Genomic DNA, 18,183 nt, shown 5'->3' on the forward strand with positions numbered 1-18,183 from the left:
GTGTGTGTGTGTGTGTGTGTGTGTGTGTGTGTGTGTGTTGTGTGTGTGTGTGTGTGTGTGTGTGTCTGTGTGTGTGTGTGTGTGTGTGTGTGTGTGTGTGTGTGTGTGTGTGTGTGTGTGTGTGTGTGTATGTGTGTGTGTGTGTGTGTGTGTGTGTGTGTGTGTGTGTGTGTGTTAAGGAAGCCCTGTTCTAAGGGCCCACAGCAGCCTCCCCAAAAATAGAGCTGAGAGCAGCTGCTGCGGGTTTGGTCGTATCAGGGAGACATCAAAGCGTCCGCTGCCACCCGCCCTGCTCTGATCATAAGCACTAATGTTGTAATGGGGGAACTGGAAGGTCAGTGATTGTTTTTGATTGTGTGTGTGAGTGTGTGTGTGTGTGTGTGTGTGTGTGTGTATGTGTGTGTGTGTGTGTGTGTGTGTGTGTGTGTGTGTGTGTATGTGTGTGTGTGTGTGTGGAGAGAGAGAGAGAGACAGACAGAGACAAAGAGAGAGTCAATGGGCAGGAGGCTACTAGAACTTTCTGCAACACAAACTGACAGCATAGCTTAGCCTGGTATTACTGTAAGACAAATACCAGGTCAGGTGTCACCTCTGCAGAAGTCCCCATTGACATCTGTGGGTACAAATGAGCAAAGTCAATTAAATAAGACCATCATCTGGAAAGATTGTCTCTAATTTGACCTCCTCAGAGTCAATTTTGATCCCTTCTACGTATGTGTGTGATTAAATAAACAACAATATAAAGGAAGAATTTATTTTTTTATAAACCGTCCTCTATGAGTGGCAGGGCACTCCCACAGATAGAACCTCTGGGTCAAGGCACGCTCAGTATTCTACTCTTAGTGTCACGGCTCAGATAACTCTGTGTCCATTTTGAAGCTTCAGATTTCAACAGTCATCGCTTTTCCCACATATAAGAAGACCAGGCAGGATCAGGGCAAAGTCACATTCCAAACCTGACCATGACTACAGTATGTACCCACTTCTCAACTGTCCCCGGTCGATGACGGATCGCCACGTGTACCTGTTATAGGAGACTTTACGAGCAGTAGTGGTTGGTTGTTGATACAAACAACAAACTAAGTTATCTACTCTATAGTATATTCTATATGGCCTTCGAATGTTTTAACACTGGTTATCAGGTGCATACTCTTGTTATTGTCGTCCCATACTGTGTAAACGAAAATAGTGTTCAACATGCTGAAGGCAGGGTGTGTGATACTGCAGATTAGTTACCTTCTCTCTCTCTCTCTCTCTCTCTCTCTCTCTCTCTCTCTCTCTCTCTCTCTCTCTCTCTCTCTCATTCTTTCTTGAATCCAGATTTATGGGCCTGCAAAATGTCTCTGTCATGTCCAATCAGCACCTGCTCTCCCCCATCACAGCCAGTTCAGACAGTCAAGGAGGATAACCTGAAGCACAGGCGCCCCCTATGGGCTTAACAGTACAATCTCATCTCTTCATGAATGGCCTGTGTATACATTTGACAAGTCATCTCAGCTCTTTATTAAAATAAAAATGTATATCCTTGTCTTCGCCCACGTGTTTAAAAATATTCTCTGGTCACACTGACTTGTATTGGACAGCAGAGGTGTAAATGGTCATTATCTAGAAATAACCTCTATTTGGCTGATTATTTTTCACTGTCACATTTAGTTATAAAAACAAATATTATTGAAGAGGGGAACTGGCCCAAAACTTATATGATATAGAATATATATATTTTTTAAGGAGACATTTAAAGGATGGCTTGGGTATATATTTCGTGTATTTCTCTTTGCAAATGAAATTCCACGGAAGACATTTATTGCGTACCGGTGCTCCTACAAATTTCTTCCGGGTATCAACAGCCTGGTGGCTAACGTTAGCTGAAACACAATCTCCACTCCACTTTCTGCTACAGAGTGGTAAGAAATAGCGTTATTTTTCGAAGGCGTTTAGTTGTGTCTTGGCATATCTCGGACTATTTAACCGATATCAATTAAAAACACTAAACAATCAGATGAAAGTAACTATATCGTTATCGATCGCTCGACAAGGCGTTAGCCCGGTTAGCTCGCGAGCTAACGCTGTCGGCTGATAGCTCACTTGATTAAAAACATTTAGGACAGAGAAATACATGACCACTAATACTAATGCAAACGGGATTAGAACAAACAAGCTACAGTTGTAGTGATGAACATGTATTTTATCAAGAGCCATGCTACATTGTGTGGTACTTCTTTGTGTTGTTCTGACTTAACGTTACACCGTGATTTTTAAATAATTCACACATTATAAAGTACGGGCCTAAAGTTAGCTCACGGAACACTTAGCGTTATTGTTAGCGTGATTATTAGAGTCATATTTTTACAATAATTATGTCACTCAGTGTCCACTTTAGCCCTCTTTTATCATCATATTTTCAAGTGTCTCTGTGTCTATTGTAGTGTTGTAATTAAATTATGTTTCTCGGTTCCCTGTCAGGGTCAACAGAAACACCGGTACAGGATGGGTGAGTGATAAACTGACCCATACATTATCATGTCCTTCCCCACACGTTCATAATCTTGTTATCAGACTAACTACTTAATTGATTAAATGCCTGTTCACGTTACAATACGTGTCTTTTGACTCACAAGGGGGTCATTTGTTTCTCTTCATTAGAAACATTTCTGGCTATTCTCCTAAATCACTAGTGTTATTACAGTTAGCCGTGTGTGTGTGTCTCTCTCACAAAGATAGAAGTACAAGGGTGTGCACGTGTTTCATTTGTGGCATTTGGCTGCACCTGTTTTTTGAGATTGTCAATGTGTGACCCTCCACAGATGGTGAAGAGAGAACCTACGGTGGCTGTGAAGGCCCAGATGCCATGTATGTCAAGTTGATTTCTTCGGACGGCCATGAGTTTATTGTGAAAAGAGAACACGCCTTGACATCTGGGACTATCAAAGCCATGTTGAGCGGCCCAGGTGAGCGATTTGGTCACATCATAGCAAACAGTTGTAGTTCTGTTTTAATTTAAATAACTTTAGTCTTGGTGAAGTAGAATAAAAATCCGCTCTGCATAAAAACAAGTTCCTCAGAACACCTCACTGTGGGTATTCTGATGAGAAGTTAAAGGAATTGTTCAACATTTTCAATGCTAAGCCTTTTGCCTCGCTCTCCGGCCCAACATCATGTGGTAAATAAACGCGTCACAGCAAGCACAAAGGAGCATTTAGGGATGTTGTAAAGTTTTATCTTCTTGCTGCCAGCAGAGGCAGGCTATTGCTCCCCTCAGCTACTGGTGCTGGAGCTAAGCTGACCGGGATGAGCGACCTATGCCCCTAACTTCATCAGAAATGCAAGATCAGTTAGATTGAGCTGGAGAGTGAGGCTAAACATTTTAAATGTAACTATTCCTTTAAGTTTGAATTAATGTCATTGGTAAAGCAAAAATGGGACACGTTTTTTTAAAGAGCTGTCAGAAATAAGTGAGGGCTCATGGTATTCTCTGTCCAGAACACTCGATTTACTGTTATTCTTTTTAAGCTGTTTAAATGCTGTTCTGGAACTTTTGTACATTAACTGTGCACTACAAGACACCCACTATGGAATTAAATAGTTTACTCATTGAATTAACTTGTTCTTGCAAGAGTCTATTGAGAGACAGAATGATTGGGAGTGTAGATCATTATACTTGTAGTTTATTGCTTCTCAGATAGATATAGATTGATACTTTACTGTGGATTTTAAATACAGCACTGAATGTTGTTAAAACTGAAGGTGCTGTTGAAACAAATGTTTGCTTGGATGGTTTCAGGCAGCACTGCTTCACGACCCATTATGTTTACTGGTCATTTTAAATGCAGCCATACTGAGATATACTGGAATCCTTTCTGATTGATATGTCTCTTGAGAATGGAACCCTGTGTCTCAATGAGATAACCAGTATAAATAAAGGTTAAATAAAGTGAACCGTCTATAAGAAGTTCTGACCTGACCACTTTTGGACCAAATTAAAATCAGAGTTTTGTTTATATACTACCTTTTTAAACATGCTATGAACTGGGCTTTTAATGTAATGAAACATTGCCACTAAATTGTCAGCCTAGTTTCCATTTAGAATACTTTGTATCGCATACTGTGATCAGTGTAGTGCCTCAACTACATGCTCATCCTAACCACGTTACTGGTCAGTTTCCTTTTTATTGTCCAGTTGGTGTCACTATGCTCCCTCGATACACCTAGTTTGTTAAACTTCTATTAAACATGGATTATATTCTTTAATTGATTGATACCTGCCATGGTTTTCTTCCTTTTTGGTATATCAGTGGGTAGCATTAATTACTCTGTTTGAAAGCTGCTTCTATGATATTGGTGTATACACCAATATCATCTGATATACATATCAGAGGTGTATTTCTTAAATTGCCTGGATTCAGAATTTGGTATGTCTTCTACACCTCCACCTGCAGGTCAGTTTGCAGAGAATGAAACCAATGAAGTGAACTTCAGGGAGATTCCATCTCATGTCCTGTCCAAGGTCTGCATGTACTTCACCTACAAGGTCCGCTACACCAACAGCTCCACAGAAATACCCGAGTTCCCCATCGCCCCGGAGATCGCACTGGAACTGCTCATGGCTGCGAACTTTTTGGATTGCTAAAGTAACAGACATAATGTAGCAACTTAAAACACTTTTAGATATTTTTTTTTGAATATTTAAATTGCTTTTTTCCATTTACATATGAAAAGTTTTTTTGTTTTGTTTGTTCGCACCTGGCTCTATATCTTAATTTTATTAGTACAAAAGGATTTCATTTTAATGTAATAAATGGATATTGCAGGCTGCATCACTTGCCCATGGATGTGATACATGTGACCCCCCCACCGCCCATCCCATAAATCTTTCCTCACCTCTCGAACTTAATAAAGACCTGTTTGGTGAGCACTTTGTTGCCAGTTCCTACCTCATTCCATATTAAGTTCATCTGACTTTTAAATACCCACATTATAATTGTTGTTTTATCTTGGTGAAACATCATAAAAGAAGAACAGTTATGGAGTTAGACATTACATGGAGGGGATCCATCTTGTGAGACGCTTCTCTACTCGTCTTTAGGGATGTTTTTAAGGATAATATTGCTACCTGGTAAAATATGTGTTGAATTACCTTTTCACATTTATTTTAAGTCCCTTTATCCCTGTATCATTAGTCAGTTATAAAGCACAGTGGTTGATGTTTCCTTTGTAATGTAAAATTTCAAATGTGGTCAATTATACCTTAATTCTAATCGGTGCTGCTTCTGTCAAACTCCGATGAAACTTAACATATGCATGTTCCAGAGAAAATTTTAGCCCAAGTTTGTTATTTCAGGTGTGCCCTGTTCTAATTAAAACAAGAGGAAGTGAAGAAAATTGCTAAATGATCAATCAAATAAGGCTAAATGGTATTGCTAATGCCTATAGTGATTGTGGGAGAGTCTGTTGAGCAGTTTTCTGAGGCTTATTGAGCTGCTCCTCCTGCCAACATCAGATGGGAGCTCATCACATCTCATTTAACATTGATTACAAAATGTTTTTCTTTTGCAGAAAACTTATGAGATTTAGTCAAATTGCCCTACAGTTGAATAGTATATTCTAAAATTTGTTGACACATAATTAAATATGCTAACATTGCTTTGGACATTAGATATTGAATGTGCAAAGGGGAATGGAAAAGGTAAAAGGTTCATACATTAGCCTATACTACAGTGTGTACTGTGTGACTAAAGTGAATATCTTACACTATATAGGCCTAATGGCTGGATCAGGGGTGAGTTTGAATATTTTACGTCGTTTATTATTATTCCGGTCATGATAACATTTTAATTACTTTAAAAAAGAGCAATATTTGATATGCCTGTGAATGGGTGATGTCATAGCTTACTACAGGTCATCACCCCTCCTCCCTTGTGTCCTCTGTGACCTCGGTGGATTTCATCGCAACATTAACCTTTTGCGATTCTGCTGTAAAATGCTGCTAAATTAGTCCGTTGACGACTGAAAAACGACGAGCGATGGATGACATCGGTATTGGCTTTTGAATGTGCACACATCATCAGTGGATTGTTTTCCCTCTGTCAAAACAACTTCTCCCGTCACGTGACCGCCTGACGTACCGTTCTCCACTCTGCGCTGATGCAGGGGGGGTTTCCATCATGGCGTCGATGCAGGTAAGAACTCAATCTCAAGCGATCGTGTATTTATAAATTTACCTGACCTTCGGGGTGGCCTTCGATGCTGTCTTATCACCCACTTAATTTAGCTACACGTACTTGCTCGAAGTAGCGATGACATTAGAGTTAAAAGCGATTAAATTGATCCTTAACTCTTCGGGTTTAGCGCTTGGTCTTCTGCTAGCAACACAACTAGCCCATCATGACCATCATCAGCCACAAGTCAAGGCTAGCGTAGCAACCAGCTTCCTGGATACAGGATATGTGATATTTTGTGGCGGTATAATGTTTTCCTATCAACAAACAAATGGCAATTCAAGGAATGTAATATTATGAGTTTATTTGAAAATCGTTATTGTGCGCTAGCTGCTAGTTTGCCGTTAGCCTGCTAACGAGACGGAGTACGCAGATTGACCGACGTTAGTTTGCTCTCGAGTCGAATAGGTGCTAAGGTGCATCGCTTTTTCCCCCAACAGCGGTTTCGAAACAAGTGAGATTTGCCTTATTTAAATTTTGAAATAATATTTATAGATAAAACACAACAAAACCGTCTTAAGAGACTCAAGCTCGTCTATTTGTCATATGCAAAACAATAACAGGAGCAGTCGTTGGTTATGTCATTCTTGAGTCTCGAGCTCCGTTCATCAATGCGACATGAAAGACTGAAAAAATGTAGAAACACAATTGAGGAGAGAATCTGAGACATAAATACTCACAGACATAGAGCAAGTTACATTTAACATGTAGCTATAATATCTAAATATAAAATACAATGTCAAATCAAATGTTAATAGAATACTGTTTTATGAAAATATGTATGATAAGTTTTTGTAAAAGTGGTAGGCTACTATAAACAGATGAACATGAACAGATATACACATTTTGAATCAGGTGTAGGCCTGGGAGAGTGACGGGGTAAGCTTGGCAACTGTCCCTGAGTCCGGTGGTGTGAGACCGGATGCTGCCGTACTGTGTCTAAATGGCTTAAAGTTTCATCAGCCTCAATAGTTTTTTCTTCTCTTTTTTTCTTCTTCTCCAAGTTAATTATATGCACAACAAATACAGGTGCAATAGTTGGCAATGCAATTCTAAAATCTTCTGCTCCTTCCAACAATTCAACATACAAAAAAAGAATGTATTAGGAAAAACACAAGAGAACAAATAAAACATACATTGTGCCAAGAGATTTAGTATTGCAAAACATTTAAAATGCAACATGAAGCATAATGTAAAATTGAATAAATATTATAATGTGGGGAGGTATGAAAAGGTGGTTTAAATAGGTGTGTTTCTGTGTTTCTGTGTATATATATTGTATATATTACTATAGACAAATACCATTGTGTTTTCACGTTAGTTACATTTGTTCATATATGATTTGTAAATAAGGTTCACGTTGGTTCAAGGTGGAGTTTAACTTTGAGAACACCTGAATTTTCTATCAACTGTTATCCAGACATGATTGATTTCTTAACATTGTAGTTTGGTGATGGATCACTTAATGAAACCAAGGATCAAAATGAAACAAATGAAAATTTGGGAATGTCTTTCACAAATGCCAATTTTTACTAAATTTGATTAGCTTTAGCTATTTCCTTGTTGTGGTTTTTCCAGTGGTGTTGTAGTGCTGCTATTCTTGCATAACATCTGTGAGTGATAACCCCCAAAACCCTTTCTCTCTTACAGAAGAGGCTACAAAAGGAATTATTAGCCCTGCAAAATGATCCACCCCCAGGAATGACTCTTAATGAGAAAAGTGTACAGAACACCATCACGCAGTAAGTATCTGTTTCATCTAATGCTGTTTCTTTCTTTTTTTTGGCACAGCAATTCGGTTTACATTAAGGACACTATCACCTAAACCTACAGTAGTTGTGCTATAGGGTTTGCATCTGTGAATAAACGCAAATCCAGCATGGCTTTGTATATGACATAGCCTCAGCCTTCAATGTTGAGAAGGAATCGAGGTCATTGAACTGAATGGCACTTCTGCCCCCTCCTCCCCCCCCCCAATAGAGTGTCTCTCTAATGCACAGTGTCACTATTCATCCTTATGAAATATTAAGCGGTTGACGATGCAGGAGTTGGGCTAGGGTAGCAGAATAGAGAACGGAATAGAGACTGTCTGGCTGACCTTTCCGTCTGAGTGTCTTTCGTGTTCCCTTTGCCTGTGAGTGCGTTGGCCGTGTGAGTCAAATTGTGTCAGATAAGCAGTAAGGATGAACTGAGTCGGGTTCCGGTGAGTGGATTCGAGGGGCGGATTTCTGGCCGTCATTCACATGTCTTACAGCTGCAGCCTGCCAGGCTCCTGACATTGCCTTAGAAAGTTAGTGCTCGTCAGATTGTCTTCCAGAAGAGACATTTTACAAAACGCTGTTAATTCAAGAAAATCCTTCTGCAAGGACAGGTCCATTGTATGGCCATTGGCCATCTCCCTCATTAGATAACAATCCAGGAACACATGTTTTTCATGGCTCACTGACAAGTCTCCAAACCAGTTTAGCTGGCTTCCACATTCACCGTGCATCAGAGGTTTGAGATGTTACGAATCAATGGGTGTGCCTTTTTTTGTCTCCAACTCTGGTAATGAAAGGTCTTTTGAGCCCGGATCTGTTTTCTGTCATAGTAATTGAAAGTATTTTATAAGTTATGTCAAATTGAAGTAGGTTACTGTTTGACATTAAAGCTAACCTTATCCCTTTCTTTTCCAAAATAAACATGGGGTGGGGGTCACTAGAGACAATGATGTACTTGTGGACATGATAGGATGACAATGTGTTTTTAGTTATCTATCCTTTTCAGATAGTACAATCTTCCCCTTCCAGCTGAATGTGTGACACTTGGGTTAGCGAGCGTGATGGCTAGGGTTGGGTATCGGTTGGGTTTTTTCTGTTACCGGTTACTACCCGGTACTTTTGAAACGGTTCCGGTGCTTAACCGGTACTTTTACCGGTACTTTAAAGCCTCAAATTGCACACACTTTGTCAAAAAATAATGCCCTTTTATATCCAGTGCCAAATTTAACACAATTAACTTTAACAATATAATTACGAGTAACTTACAGATAAACTATTTTAAAATGTAAATAAAATAAAATTCACACAATTTACATACTATCTAATACAACAATACTGTTTCAAACAATATAATAATGGAGATTAACGTGGAGACTACCAGGTAATCTAATCTCCATTTTAAAACTTTAGCTAAAAGTAATCATTTTGATAAGAAAGAGTCCTTATGACCTGAACAATACAACACCTTAAAAATTAAAATAGATACACATATAAAACACCCATATGAAATTAAATGCAGTATTGGATTTACAGTAAGGAAATAAGTACACCCAATGAGAACCACAGACTGAAAACAGTCAAGGAAGAGGGTTAGCCTTTTGGAATATTAACAGTGCTCATTTGCATTTAACTTGAAACAAAATTCAACTGACATAAAAAATACAAAGAAGTCTTCTGTAAAGATAAGACCACAACTATTAACTTTGTCAAATTAACCATTTTTGTGCAGAAAAAATGTCATGTTTGCCTTTTCAGGATGGATACGAGATCTTTAAAGTACATGCTGTTATAATGTGCAGCGCTGTTTATTATTAATATAACGGCCCGTCATCAGACACATGTAGCCTACCGGATGGTTTTATAAATCGATCGCTGCATAACGTTATCCAAGTCAGAGCTTTTTGTATGGGCAGAGATCATTATTTTAAGTGTGTCTTTATGAAGTGTCTTGTTAAACGTTTCCATATCACCGGGCCGCCGTGTTCCGCTGTGTGTTTTTTGGGTTTGTCTCCACCGCCGTGCGTAAAGGCAGCACTAGAACAGCTGACGGGAGGAAGCGTGCAGGCGGCCGCTGCCTCATCGTCAGCCTACACGTGCCTAATACATGCGTGACAATACTGCTAGATCGCGTGTCATTTGCAAAAAGAAATGCATTGCATTGACGTTCAACAATAGTCTGACATAAAGAGCGATCAGTCTGTGAAACTGCGAACGTGAGCGAGTGTTGAGCACTCGTGCGCGCGCTCCTCGAGACGGTCGGGCTCGTTCTCGTCACTCACAGCCCGGTGAGAAATGCTCCTTGCGGTGTTCACAGAACAGCATCCGCGAGCGGACATGCTTCATCGATCATGACATAAAGAGCGATCAGTCTGTCAAAATACAAACGTGACTACAGCAGGGGGCGGCACCCATGGACATATAAAGAAAGGCGGCACCCATGGACGGCGGCACCGAAATGAGGCACCGAAACTTTCATTCTTATTCGGTCTGGTTACTACCGCTTACGTCGGCACCGGTGCCATACTGGTACCGGGTTTCGGTGCCCAACCCTAGTGATGGCATAATGATTCACTCATTGCCAACAAGGAAACTGCTGTTTTTAAGCTCTGTAGAGTCTCTTTTATGTTTTTCACTCAGTCCCTCCTCCTCCCCATCTCGTCCTTCTCTAAATCGCTCAGTGTTGTTTTTTTGTTGACTGGATCATATAATCACCAGGCTATTGGGACTATGAGCAAGTTGAGCATGATGTCCTTGGAGTCCTTGTGTCGTCTGTTTTCTGCGTGGGTTGCAGCAGGTGTAACTCAGCGTTACGCACATAATGATGCTGCCTCCCTCTTATGCCTTACTTCTTAAATGAAAAAAATGCCAGCTCTTTTCAGACGATTGAGAGCAATGTTTTAAACTAGACCGACCTTGAATCTAGGCCTGAATGGTCACTTGCCCCCAGGCTAGATTTGAAAGGCACACAACTTTAAGATCCAGGCGACAGCCACAAGTCTCTTTGGTGTCCTTTCTGCACCGCTTGCCTTGGAAGAAAAAATTAGGCCAGATGTTTTGATGCAGCCATCGGTGTCCCTGTTTCTTCCCATCTGAAGTTTCTACTGTGAGCAGCAGGCAACATGCCCTGGACTTTAAATATTTAGCTTTTTTAGCCAGTGAGAGAATATCGAGCCTCTGGTTTATGGCTATTGAGGTGTATTGGTAGACTGTCCTTCATCCCAGACAGCCAGGATCAAGCCCCCTGTGTTGGCAATCATCTCCCATTGTGAGCAAGACATTGAATCGCTTGCAGCTCAGTCAGCACAGTCCTGTAGCCTAGCTACAGAGTCGAAAATAGATTTGTGTCCGCTAGATCAATAAAGTATCACATAAAGTCCTAAACCACTGTCATAACCAAGTTGAATATTGAATGTCACTTGAATGAGTCAGACTAAAAGCTTTTGATTGCATAACTTATTGCCGCATTGGCAGCTCAAATCGTCTCTGATTCTTCTTCTGATGACAATTTAGATGCGATCCATGCAAATGATTCTGCACATGTTTTCCAACTAATCTACTCCAGAGTGGTGAGAGTAGAACAACTTAAAGAGTATTTTATTAATCATTACACATAACGTGCACAACATTTGCTAATTAGCAGGTGACACAAACCACTCCTGAGGCTTATGGTTTGGGCGTTAGTTTTGCAGTGACTAAACGTGTACAATTTGAAACTCTGACTTGATGGTAAATGGACTTGACTTATATAGCGCTTTCTAGCCGATTTTCTCAGCCCCAAAGCGCTTTACATATCTTACCACATTCACCCATTCATACACACACTCATACACCGATGGCAGTAGCTGCCATGCAAGGCGCTCTCTGAACCATCGGGAGCAATTTGGGGTTCAGTGTCTTGCTCAGGGACACTTCGACATGTGGCGGGGAGACGGGGGATCGAACCTCCAACCCTGCACTCCAGAGGCGATCTCCCTACCTACTTCGCCACTGCCGCCCTATGATGATGGCGACAGATAAAGAGTCAGGGGATCACCCACATTAATATGCTAGCCAAACTGCATGGCAAATGATCCATTAGCCCTTGAGACAATTCACTCAAAACGGCATGCCAATGTCATGGTGGCGCTAGAGTAAAGGTCAGAGGATCACCAAGTAACACATCATCTGTGCACCATGGACTAGATGCACTAAATACCATGGCAATCCATCCAGCATTTGTTGTTTAATTTCAGACTTAGCGACCGACCACCATTGCCATCCCTACAGGCATGTAGGAAAACAAACTGTATTCATTTATAGAAGCATGTCCTTGAGAAGCACAGTAAAGTTGTGTTGTTAAAGGAAGTGGTAACCCGATATCATGACTTGGCAGGAGGGATTTAATATCTCTGGTGTCTTGCTCCCATTTTATAACATTTTGTAAAAAGTAAATAACAAATAGAAAATCCATTGACCTATCTCTCTGTTGGTCTTTTGGTTTGGTGTAAAAATGAAGAACCAAGTGTACTCAAAACATAATCTTATATTGAAAGCGGTGGGTCAAAAGCTAAGACACCTTAAACTGAGTTAAATGTTTTTTTTAGATTGTAAGAACTGATGTTGGGTCATCGGCATGATGAGCCTTTTTTTTGTGAAACGTTAACCTATTTTACTGTTGTACCTTTTTCTTCCAGGTGGATTGTAGACATGGAGGGAGCGACTGGCACACTGTATGAAGGAGAGAAATTTCAGCTGCTTTTCAAATTCAGTAGTCGATATCCTTTTGATTCACCTCAGGTAAGCGGAAGTTGCAGCTCTGTTCTGTGTCTGTGTATGGGCTTGTTCTCAGCTTTTAAAGGGGGCTAAGTAAGTGCACTCTATTTGCCATCTTGTCTTGAGGACCTTGAAAGTCATGGCTGCTTGAATCATGACGCACAAGCTGCTTTGCTGGGTGTGAACAGGACACCAATGCACGAACAGCCCCATAGTCTGGTTCCATTTAGTTTCACATTTACTGTTTATTTTTCTTTCTGACAAATGTCCAGTATCTCTGCCAAGGTTTGATGAAAGAATGAGCTAAAAGAATCTGATTTATACGCTGCCGGCATACAGGTACAGTGTACAGATGTGCCTTGTGTACACACCTCTTTCATATACACTGTCTGGATGCCAGCGATAACCAAATGAAACACATCGGCCCTGCAGTTGTTCATGGAATGAATCTCGGCGTGGAAGCGTTGGGAGCCAGGAATCACTGACAGAGAGACACCGGCACAGAGCTGAAGCCACTTTGGGGGGGGATTTAGCTTAACTCAACAACCTTGTTTTACTCATCAGGAGCTGGGCCACCTATAAATAGAGAATGAGTCGGTGTAGAGAAAATTAGATACACTCGGCCATTAGCTACCAAATATGAAAGACAGGTTTTCTGACTCGGGCCCCTCAAAGGGCTTCGTGTGTGTGTGTGTGTGTGTGTGTGTGTGTGTGTGTGTGTGTGTGTGTGTGTGTGTGTGTGTGTGTGTGTGTGTGTGTGTGTGTGTGTGTGTGTGTGTGTGTGTGTGTGTGTGTGTGTGTGTGTGTGTGTGCGCGCGCGCGCTGGTATTTGTATAGAGCACAAACGTGTAGTTGTGATAGTATGTGTACTGTATTCACCCCCCGGGGCCATGAAGTGAATGCTATTACTGTCCGTTGGCCCACTCAGACTCTGTTGATAACATTTGCATTAACAGCTTGTTGTATCTTGTTTGGTTAGAGCCCTGTCATAGAGGACTCCTTGTTGTATGTCTGTTACATGTTCTCAGGATTGACCCTTGAGTTGCTACCAAAACATGCCACGTTTTCTATTGTATGCCAAACTGTTCAGAAGCTGACCAGCTGAAATTGTCACAGCGTCAATTCATGTGATTGGCCAGAATTTTCAATATTGACTTTTAGGGATGTGTTTTTCCTAGTTCTCCCACTATATACCCTCCTGACTCACAGTTAATATTGTATTGAGTATATCCCTGGCTATTGGCTTCATAGTTGCACGTAACTGAAATGTACTTGTTCTGAGTATACTGAAAAGGCCAAATATTTACAACAGAAAATGGCCAGCTACTTACTCACAAAACAACAACTGCAGCACACAGCAGGATCTAAACAGGATACGCATAAGGGTAGCTGTAATATATAACATTAAGATGTGGAAGCAACATTGCTGTGCTTGTATCATACGATTCAGTCTTAACTTTGTGTAAGCAGAGGAGCTTTCAGTGGTCTTGATGTTTTGAGGCTAGTGCCAGCTTTCCTTTCTGCTCCTATCTCCCAACACTCACCCTGTCACCCCCTCCCGGTGATGTGAAGGCCCTGTCTGGTGCCAGACTGCCTCTACCCATAGTTACCCGTCATTATTACCCTCTTTACCCACGCTGACCTCCCCCCTTCTCTCTACTTCAGCACCTCCATCTTGAGTTCCTCTCTTCACATCACACTTTCTGTATCTTTGTGTTTAGGCCAGACTCTTTGCTCCCTTTTACCAGTTAATAACCCCCCCTCTCTCTTCTTTTTATAGAACATGACTCCTTTTAAACCAAACATCCCTCCTCTCCTCCCTTAGTCTCCCATTCTCTCCTCCCCTCTCTCACCCCATTGCGGCCCCTCTGTACTAATCCCCCACAGACTCGTGTCCCCATAGAGGGCCAAGCCTGAGCTCATACAACAAGTCTCATTATTTTCCGTCGCTAATGAAAAAACTGATCTTTTTCCACTGAAGTGTTCTCCAAAGTTCTATCTTGTATAGAACCAATTGACATAAGTAATAAATATGTGTAATTTTTTTTTCTTTGTTTCACTGTTGCAGGTAATGTTCACAGGAGAGAACGTACCTGTCCACCCTCACGTGTATAGTAACGGTCACATCTGTCTATCCATTCTAACGGAGGATTGGTCGCCAGCGCTCTCAGTGCAATCCGTTTGTCTTAGCATTATCAGCATGTTGTCCAGCTGCAAAGAAAAGGTAGGAGACCTGTAATGACAAATACAGTGATTCATGCAAATCATATGCTTGTTAAATGTCAAATCTAAATGTTCTTTTTTCTCCTGCAGAGACGACCGCCTGATAACTCCTTTTATGTAAGAACGTGTAACAAAAATCCAAAGAAGACAAAATGGTGGTATCATGGTGAGTATTTTCAACTTTACCCACATATAAATATATGTTTGGGTTTCCTTTTATCTGACAGAAACAAAAGCATGTTTGTGCTTCTAAAAGCCATGTATTTAAAATAGTTTCTGTTTGCCTTTGCAGATGATACATGCTAATGTACAAACTTTGTAATAATCCTAGAAGAAAGAAGTCCTACTGACCTACGTACAGCACTTTTTAATCATTCAGTCTTTGAACTCTGACCTCTGCCTGGAACAATGGACACCAATGCGCTGGAGGCTCTTGACTGCATTCTCCCACACGTGGACCGTTGGATGCATGTTTTAGCCGGTTGTAGTATAGAGAACGGAAAATAAACGAACTTTAGATGCACCCGAGATGGATCTCGTTTTTTCTTTTTCTTTTTTTGCAAACAAGGCAGTGATGCAGCGAGCAAGCAAAGGTGGACTCGTAGAGAGATCATTATAATTCCTGTTTTAAGATTATTACTGTTACTCTTTTTTTTTCCTTTTTTGCGCGTGGGTGCATTTTAAGGTTCTTGTGTTGTGCAATAATAACTGATGGATGCATGCTTGGGCCTACAAAGAGAAATCCAAATCTAATTGTTTTTCTGGAAGGGATCTGACCATCACAATCCCAAGGAAATGCTTCATCTGTTTTTAATTTCTTTTTTTTTCTTTCTTTTTTAAATGATATGCACTGTGAAAGTATCTAGTTTAAAAAGCTCTATTTAGTATGTTATTCCCAACTTGCAGTAGTGCTGTAAGCAGTCCTCCACTTATTTATGAGGTTTAAGGGTTTACTAGTTTGCAACACTGTATCAAGAGTAAACCAAGTGTTTTTTTTTTTCTCTTCATCTTCCAACTTGGCGGCAGCTCTTTCCTGCCGTTGGACGGAATGTCGGTACAGACGGTAAATAAACAGATATGACGATAGATCTTTTAAAAGTCGGGCTGATGACCTCACCTTTGCATCTCCTCCTACAGTCGGGCTGAACTTGCGTAGAGTTTACCAGCCCAGCCTTGAAGATGTGCAGAGGGCCTCTCTTCCATTTAAAGAATGTCTGTAAAAGAATATTGTCGCACGATCCGTTTTTATTTGTATGACACTTAACTTTTTATTTTATTTTATTCATGCTTTAATCTTCTCAAATGTTTTGATTTTAAAAGTCTGAGTTCTTTTTTGTACTGTTTTTCAAGCAGCTGATACTTTGAAAAGGGGGGAGGGTATCTTGATGGGTCAGTATGTTTTTTTTTTTCTTTTTTTTCTTTTGTATTGGTTACTTAATTTAAATATTTTGTTCCTCCAGGATGATAATGAATGAGCATAAAAGAGGAGAGTCTTTATAAAAGGTGGTAGAGACGAGGCTTTTGTGATCCCCCCCTGGTCAGAGTTTTGGCTCAGGTACTTTTTTCAATAAAGAGATCCCCTCTAAAAAGATACCTATCAGATATTTTGAATTTAGCTATATTTTCACCAAAAGAGACTGTTATGGTGTAGAATTGTAACATGTCTGAAACTATTGTACATAAGTCTCTAAATTGTTGGATGATGTGTAAAAAAAAATTAGCAGAGGATGTGTTTACTTACTGGCAGAATGATCATAGGAGTGCTTGATTTCATTTGAAGTTAGCCTGCATCTTTTGCTAATTAGGATGTGTACAGAAGGCAACAAACACTACTGTTGGTTAAAAAAAAATTAAAAAGGAAAAAAAAAAGTTTAGTAGTTTTACAGTTGGGATGCATGCAATTTTAAAACCCTACTTTTTCTTATTGGCATCAGTCATTGTGGCAGCTTTTAAGTCTTTCCATAAATAAGGTATTGGTTAATGGGATGGACACTCAGCGTCACTGCAGACTGTAATCACTCCATTCCATAAGAAACATTTAATCGCCATCCAGTCAGAGATACTTGAATTTTTCCATCTTGGGTTGTTTGTATTGCTTTTTCTTTTTTTCTTTTCTTTTTCCCCCCCGGGGTCTAGCTGAGTTTCTCGAATGATCTTGAGTGAATGTGATGATACTCTATACTGTAGAGGAGATTACCACAACACACCGCTATCTCAAAGAAAAATATATTGATAATTTAAAGACATCTATTTAACCAATGATTTTTTGTTTTCTTAGCTTCATTGTCCTGTCTGCTGTCTCTGAACTGCGAGAAGTAAGAAAGATGGTTCGGACTGACACAATTGTGTTAGCGCAGTCAGGACAGCATTTGTTTGGGGACATGAAGTCTATCTTCACCAATGTGGGCAGTGGCACAGTAGAGATTTGGAAAAACAGTTGCGAGTGTATATGTTACAAGAGTTACTTTTTTCTTATTTTTTTTTCCTTTTTTCAATGTGGTTTGAACTCTTAGCTTGCAGGTTGTTGTGCGTGATCAACACTAATGAGGGTGTATTATTTATATTTTAAATTTTTGTTCTGGGATGTGCAAGCTCCATGTAATAGGTGCCTGTTCATTTTCATAATCAATAATAAAAAGAAGAGATTCACTTTTATTCAACCTTGGTTTGAATATAAGGCGTTTGTTTTTTTCTTCTGCAGTGTGTAAAAGAGCTTTTATGGATTTTATGCTGATATAAATTAAAACTGAAATGGTCCTATTCTAAAGGTAGTGTGGGGTGGGGGGGCGGTGAGGCCAAATTCAGAAGAAACTGAAACTGTTTGTCACATGGTAAAGGTAAAATGATTCAATCTGTTAAGCAGTATTTGTACTGCAAAACGTCTCATTTAAATATATGTGTACACAAACATCGTGAAGTTAACACTGTCACACAATCATTGTTTTAGAAGTAAAAGTATTTCATGCCAAGCATTTGTTTTATTTTATGGGTTGTCAGAAATAGGAATTCTCTTACTTGAGAACAGTAATGTTGGCTCACATAAGCTTCCGAATCATTCCTTACCTTCATCTAAAATATATTCAACATGGCCCAAACTACATATATTGCTTTCTCTGTAATTATGTGCCCCATTTGCATGTTGTTGGCCAAGTCAGTTTGTTTCTTATGAACGATTAGTTTAGTGTGTTTGTATATGATATAGAATTATTCATTTATCAATTCACGCATAATCA

At 40.1% G+C, this 18,183-nt stretch overlaps 2 protein-coding genes across 2 annotated transcripts; both read left to right on the plus strand.

Moving 5' to 3' along the window:
- Positions 1-1,826: 1,826 nt before the first annotated feature.
- Positions 1,827-4,912, plus strand: eloca (elongin C paralog a). The gene is made up of 4 exons (XM_080049828.1): positions 1,827-1,904; positions 2,464-2,491; positions 2,805-2,948; positions 4,437-4,912. Exons 2-4 carry the CDS (start codon positions 2,488-2,490, stop codon positions 4,625-4,627), a joined length of 339 nt encoding a protein of 112 aa, XP_079905954.1. The 5' UTR covers positions 1,827-1,904; positions 2,464-2,487; the 3' UTR covers positions 4,628-4,912.
- Positions 4,913-6,159: 1,247 nt separating this feature from the next.
- Positions 6,160-17,610, plus strand: ube2wb (ubiquitin conjugating enzyme E2 Wb). The gene is made up of 6 exons (XM_080050172.1): positions 6,160-6,176; positions 7,866-7,957; positions 12,649-12,751; positions 14,796-14,951; positions 15,041-15,116; positions 15,243-17,610. Exons 1-6 carry the CDS (start codon positions 6,162-6,164, stop codon positions 15,254-15,256), a joined length of 456 nt encoding a protein of 151 aa, XP_079906298.1. The 5' UTR covers positions 6,160-6,161; the 3' UTR covers positions 15,257-17,610.
- Positions 17,611-18,183: the final 573 nt, after the last annotated feature.

The sequence above is a fragment of the Ammodytes marinus genome (genome assembly GCF_949987685.1).
Source record: "Ammodytes marinus genome assembly, chromosome: 21".
Taxonomy (NCBI): Eukaryota; Metazoa; Chordata; class Actinopteri; order Uranoscopiformes; family Ammodytidae; genus Ammodytes; species Ammodytes marinus.